We start from the raw sequence: 5,730 nt of genomic DNA on the forward strand, positions 1-5,730 counted from the left end.
CTACTAGAGGACAGGGATTGTCCTTAGGCCTCTTTTTATTGCTAATATATTTATAGAAACTTTTTTTGTTGTCCTTGACAACAGAAGCCAGGCTTAGTTCCAGCTGGGCTTTGGCCCTCCTGATTTTTTCCCTACATAGCTTCACTACCTCTTTGTAGTCCTCGAGTGGCCTGCCCTTCCTTCCAAAGGCCATAGATCCTCTTTTTTTCCCTAAGTTGCAACACTAGCTCCCTGTTCAGCCAGACCGGTCTTTTTCCCCGACGGCTTGTCTTCCGGCACATGGGGACAGCCTGCTCCTGCGCCTCTAAGACTTCCTTCTTGAAAACCATCCAGGCTTCCTGGGCTCCTTTGCCCTGGAGGACTGCCTCCCAGGGGACTTTGTCAACCAGTCACTAACGAACCAGTCACTCCACGGCCTTCCTGTGAGCAAGGACCACCTCACGGGGCAGCCGGCAGCGTCACAACTGTGCGAAGAAGCCCCATGAGGAGTGTGTGTCCCCCCTGCCCCGCCGAGGGCAGCAGGGCATTACTCACACCGCACACGCGCTCGCCCATCAGCACGAAAAAGAGCAAGCTCGTCATCTCCAAAAGGCCATTTCCTAAGGAGAAGCGAGGCCCAGCTCCCACACAACTGCTCACCCAGAGCACAGTGTTAACAGGCTGTTGCTCCCCAGGGGCTGCTCTCCGGGAACCGCCTCGGGGCACAAGGACACGAGCCCCGGCTGAAGGGCCAGAGCCATGGATCAGAGGGGACAGCGGCTGCTACGCGTACAATTTCCCCACCGCCTCATACACAGAGGCTTTCAGCAGCCACAAGCGCTGCCAAGCGACCAGCAGCAGGTGTCCCCCGACGGGGTTTACTCCACACAAGTCCTTGGCGGGTCGCGGAGAGGACAGAGAAGGCACCAGGTAAGGTGTTCACAGCAGCATCACCCTGCTCCTTCCATCACACCCCCGAGCCCCCTCTGCTTAACGGGGGGGGCCCAGGAGGACCTGGGCAGTGTCCTTACCCCACTCGCCCCTCTGCAGGGCTTGTTTGCTGGTTCATTGGGGTTTTTTCCCCAAAAAAACCCCAGATTCTGCTTTTGTACTCAGCAGAGCACAGGGTCAGCCTCAAAACTGCATCCCCCAGGCAGCGAGAACCCAAGGGAAGGGGAAAGGACACTTCAAGCATTCAGCTACTGCGTCCTAGCGGTAATAAACAGCTAAAATCTTCCACGTCCTCCGGGATTCCGGGAAGATGAAGTATCTCATGGAGGGACAAACCACGACACATTGCCTTTGTAATAGTTCTTCCTTTGGAGAACCTCCTCTGATTTGGGGACAGATTAAGCTCATCACTTTGAAAGCAGAGAGCGATGCGGCTGCTGACCCGCACCACAGCCAAACCACCGCGTCAGCCGGCCCAGGAGAGCAGACCTTCAGGCGAGGAGCAGCACCGGGAAGGCTGATCCCACCCACGGCGACAGAGGGCATGGCCCCAAAATCACCAGCTTTCCCCCCGAAGACAAGGAGAGGAGAGACCGCATCACCGGGCAGGAATCACCTCACATGATGGTAACTGCCATTACAGAAACAACACCACACGGTCATTTGTACAAGCGTTCCAACACGGGGCTTCCAAACCACCTCTTGGGCAATTTTTCCTCTACGATGGTCAAGGAAAGACCTGAAATCCCACTCCAGCTCCAGAGTGTAAGCTAGAAGGGGGAAAAAAATGAAAGAAAGGGGGAAACACCATGTTTAAACTGATCTAGCTGGGTCTGAGCGTAACAGAGCGAGGATCGACACAAGCTCTTCACTGGGCAGACGCCTGGAGGCAGCGCCTGCGGCAGAGCAGCAATAATCTCCTACTTGGCTGTTACTGGGATTCTCGCTGCTGAACAACGTCCTGGTTGTCCCTTCAGCATTTTGGGACAATCGCTTGGAGGTTCTGGTGCTCTCATACCCAGCCTGGCCAGAGTCTTCTTCCTCCATACACTGTCAGTGAGCTAAAACCCACATTGATATGTCAACTTTATTTTCAAAGACAAAAAAACCCTAAATCACTCTCATTACCAGATCAAGTTTCATTCCAGTAAGGCTCTTTAAATAATTTAAATATTTATTTTAATAAAAATAAATAAATACTTCTCTTTTCACATTATAAAACTCCCTGGAGAAAGAAAAAAACCAAACCAACCCCAACCACAGGGGTTTCTCTCGCAAATCAAAAGATGGTAAATGCTTTCTTCTGATGGTCATCACAAATCCGCTTGTAGGCATCAAGTAGATGGTAGATTATTCCAGAAACAGAAGAAAACTCTCTTTGAGGAAACAGTAGTTCAGCACCTTCTTGTTGGGATGAGAAGTTCAGCTCACACAACTGTTGCCACCACCAGATGAGTCCCATTTGTCCATAACGTGACCACGTGTGCTGTGAGAGAAGTTCAGCTCATGCAACTCTTGCCACCACCAGATGAGTCCCATTCGTCCATAAGGTGGCCACGTGCGCTGCGAGGTGTGAGCAGCCCTCTCTGCGATGGAAGTTCACAGCATTTGTTCTTAACCTCTCCCTTGGCCAGGTGACACCAACCTTTCCAGCTTGCACTTAAGGTGTGTTAGCTAATTTCAAAGAGAGTTACTGTCTCCAAAATAGGGGCAGGCGGGGGGCGGGGGAAATAATCTTAACCACTACTTCTTAACCTACAGAGAAAAACTCTTTCCTTAACCTACGGAGAAAAACATCTAACAACAATAACGTATGAGAAAAATAACTAGAAGAACGGTTCCTCCTGTCGTGCAGGTCTCACAGCAGCTCCTGATGGAGTATTTCCCAGACCATCCTCTCGCGGAAATAAGGCATGTGGATCTGAAAAGAAAAGAAAAATCCATGAAATGCACCTCATGGCAGAAAGAGACACAAAATAGGCATAAACACCCACTTAATTCTTTACTATGAAGCTCCTTTTAAGAACTGTCAACACTTGCCCTTCGGGTACAGCCTGTCTTTCACCCACACAGCTCCTAAGAGGGTGACATGCCACCAAAACCAGATCTCCTTGACCACACAACAGCTCACAAGCACTTTCACAGAAGAGCACTGCCTTGGAAAAGAACCAGTGTCTGCATTGGTCAAAGGCTGAGACCCATTTCTCCCAAAGATCCAAAGGCCAGATCCCACAAACCCCCTGGCTCCAGTATGTCCCCCAAGAGGAATCTCACGGGGAGCAGACACCTCAGCCGCTGCGTAACTTCCCTGGCTCTTGTCTCTGTGCGAAAGGGGCTGGAGCTGTTTAGAACCTTCACTCACCTGTGTAAAGGTCATCGGTCTGTCTCTGCAGATGTAATCTGCGTATTTGCAGGTGAAAACGCCGCAGTCGCTTCCATTCGATTGCTGAGGGATTTCCTAAGGAATGCAAAGAAGATGGAGAATTTGCCTCTATCTTCAAGGAAAAGCAACTTGGAAGCAGCACCCATTACCAAAAATACCCTAACCAGACACTCCTGAACTTGCACCATCCCCAGTAACCGCTCCCCAACACAAGGAACAGACCCCAGGAACTGCACATCATCCCTCCCCTCGGCTTCCTACGCTCGGATGTTACAAGCCAAATTCCTGGCAGGCTGATAAGGGACAGCAGGCTTCCTCCCTGCAAGGTGTCTGGAGCTTTCTACAGTGTCTTTCTAAAGTGACATCCCTTAAATCGAGGCTTTCGGTGCTGCTTTTCACTATTAACTTGTCGAGAAACATCAGCCCAAGCCCTTGCTTTGTCACGTGCCAGGATCTGGGCTGCAAACAAGCAGCCCACGTTCTCTGACAACTGCTAAAGAGACTTGAAATTTGACTTGTGAAATGGGGGCAAAGCCAAATTCACCTTCACGTGGCAGAGGAATTAAAAAAAACCCAACAAAGTATTCGGCCAGCAAGGAGAGGCACTGCTCAAAGATTTCATCCCAGCATGGTTTCCTGGTCCACTTGCAGCCCCATGTGGGACCAGAAGAAGATGCTTATGGCTGTTCTCTGAAGTCCTGGCCTTATGAGAAAGCGTTAAGAGCTTCGTGACAAGGAGTTCTAGTTCACATTTCAAGTGCAAGCAGTGCTCACTCACATGTGGCTCCATGCTGTGAACAGTCCACTCCGAAACATTCAGCTCCATGTTTCTTTTTTCACGGCTCTCCTCTTGCAGGTATTTGCTGTTTAAAACAAAAGAAGAAAAAAAAAAAATCACTCTTCATCGCTGTAATTCAGGCCGAGAAAAAAAGAGCTGCTGAAAGATCACAGGAAGATGAATGGCAGGAGGGTTTTATTGATCACTAACAAGGTTGGTGCCCATGTGCCACGGGGCTACCATGTCTTTGTCTGTGCTATAGGGGGAAGGTGGCAGAACCCAGGCATCCAAGACGCTGGGTGGAGGGGACGACGTGAGACTAGGGAAGGAGTCACTGTCAGACAACTCGCAGCAAGCAAATCCAAGATTTCTGGTTTGTTATCTACAAGACATGTGGAAACTTGCCGTTGTGTCACAGGGGAAAAACCCAAAAACCTTCTCCTAATTCACAACACAAAAGCACTGACTGAGCAGTTACTTACAGCAAAGTCTCACAAATCTTGTTCCCTCCTTGTCCCAGGGAGTCAAAGTATTTGACGGTCTTCTTTCTGGTGTCTATGACCTGTTATTCAAAGGTGACTGTTAGACAAAGCACCACCTTGTGCTGCACAAACCTCCATGACTTTTCTTGCTAGCTTTTTCTCCCCACCCAACTCTAAATAACAAGCCCGTTTGACTCACCGCTAGTGTCCAGTGCAAACGCAAGTTAATGGGCACTAAGATGATGTCCTTGTTGAAGAGATCCACACGCCTGGTCCATCTTCCTACGGCTTTGTAGCCCCCAGAAGTAAGTTTTTCATAAAAGAACGAACTGAAAGCATGGACTGATGGATACCCCTCCTTCTTACTTCTTTCCATCACAAGACCCATGTAGAAATTGATGACCTGTACCATAAAGAGTAAGCTTGAGATGTAAAACAAGACACTAGCTTACCAAATGAAAAGCACAGCAACAGCTCTTTTCTGGCCACCCTGAAGTACGCAGCTGAGAGAACTCCAGCCTCAGCTGCCAGCTTTTGTTGTGAGAATTTCCCACTTGGTTACATCTGCAGTTTGGTAAAAACACCTGCCACCCACTCCAAGAACCTGGACTAACTCCTGGAAGCTGCACAATACAAGTAAAGGAACTGCCAGAAGCACCGGACCCTTCAGTACCTAAAATAAGAACTGCACAGAGATTTCTAGGCTCTGCAGTGCAGGTCATCAAATAACTTTGCAAAGACTTCTGTACACGCTGAAGGGGTATTTTGAAATTAACGCTCCATTAGAAGATCCCTGTGCTGCAGCTACTTTTACCTCATCGTTTAGCCAGCAAAGCTTCCTTAGGGTGTGGACGTCCTGGCGCGTGACCCTTAGTTTGAAGGCACTGCTCAGGATCTCCTCTGGCTCACCTTTGCCTAATGCGGCAACGACCTCTCTCTCCATGGCCTGAAATGGACAATTAAATGGGGAAGGACTTGTGAAACAGAGCATCGAGCATGCCAACCTGTGGGCACCTTTCAGCTCAAACACGGCCTGGAGACGAAGCTCAGGTGACAGAGCAACTGCCTTTGCCGGCTTTCGGCTAGGTTAGCAGTTGCACTTTTTGGTTGGTTGGTTGGTTTCAGCATCCTGACTTGGAACTTCAGGGCCCAGGTTT

At 49.6% G+C, this 5,730-nt stretch overlaps 1 protein-coding gene across 1 annotated transcript; it reads right to left on the bottom strand.

The window, feature by feature from the left end:
- Nucleotides 1-2,206: 2,206 nt before the first annotated feature.
- LOC128911222 (sentrin-specific protease 2-like) lies at nt 2,207-5,516 on the bottom strand. The gene is made up of 6 exons (XM_054205687.1): nt 5,388-5,516; nt 4,773-4,976; nt 4,574-4,653; nt 4,092-4,176; nt 3,293-3,388; nt 2,207-2,851 (listed from the first exon to the last, which is right to left on the bottom strand). Exons 1-6 carry the CDS (start codon nt 5,514-5,516, stop codon nt 2,789-2,791), a joined length of 657 nt encoding a protein of 218 aa, XP_054061662.1. The 3' UTR covers nt 2,207-2,788.
- Nucleotides 5,517-5,730: the final 214 nt, after the last annotated feature.

The sequence above is a fragment of the Rissa tridactyla genome, chromosome 6, assembly GCF_028500815.1.
Source record: "Rissa tridactyla isolate bRisTri1 chromosome 6, bRisTri1.patW.cur.20221130, whole genome shotgun sequence".
Taxonomy (NCBI): domain Eukaryota; kingdom Metazoa; phylum Chordata; class Aves; order Charadriiformes; family Laridae; genus Rissa; species Rissa tridactyla.

What these genes read in the sequence shown, in the direction of transcription:
- LOC128911222 (XM_054205687.1), bottom strand. Translation starts at nt 5,516, where the DNA reads ATGGAGAGAGAGGTCGTTGCCGCATTAGGCAAAGGTGAGCCAGAGGAG. An exon ending in GTTTGCACTGGACACTAGCG is followed by an intron (nt 4,654 to 4,772) that starts GTGAGTCAAACG and finishes TTTGAATAACAG; the next exon opens with GTCATAGACACCAGAAAGAA. An exon ending in AAGATTTGTGAGACTTTGCT is followed by an intron (nt 4,177 to 4,573) that starts GTAAGTAACTGC and finishes TGTTTTAAACAG; the next exon opens with CAAATACCTGCAAGAGGAGA.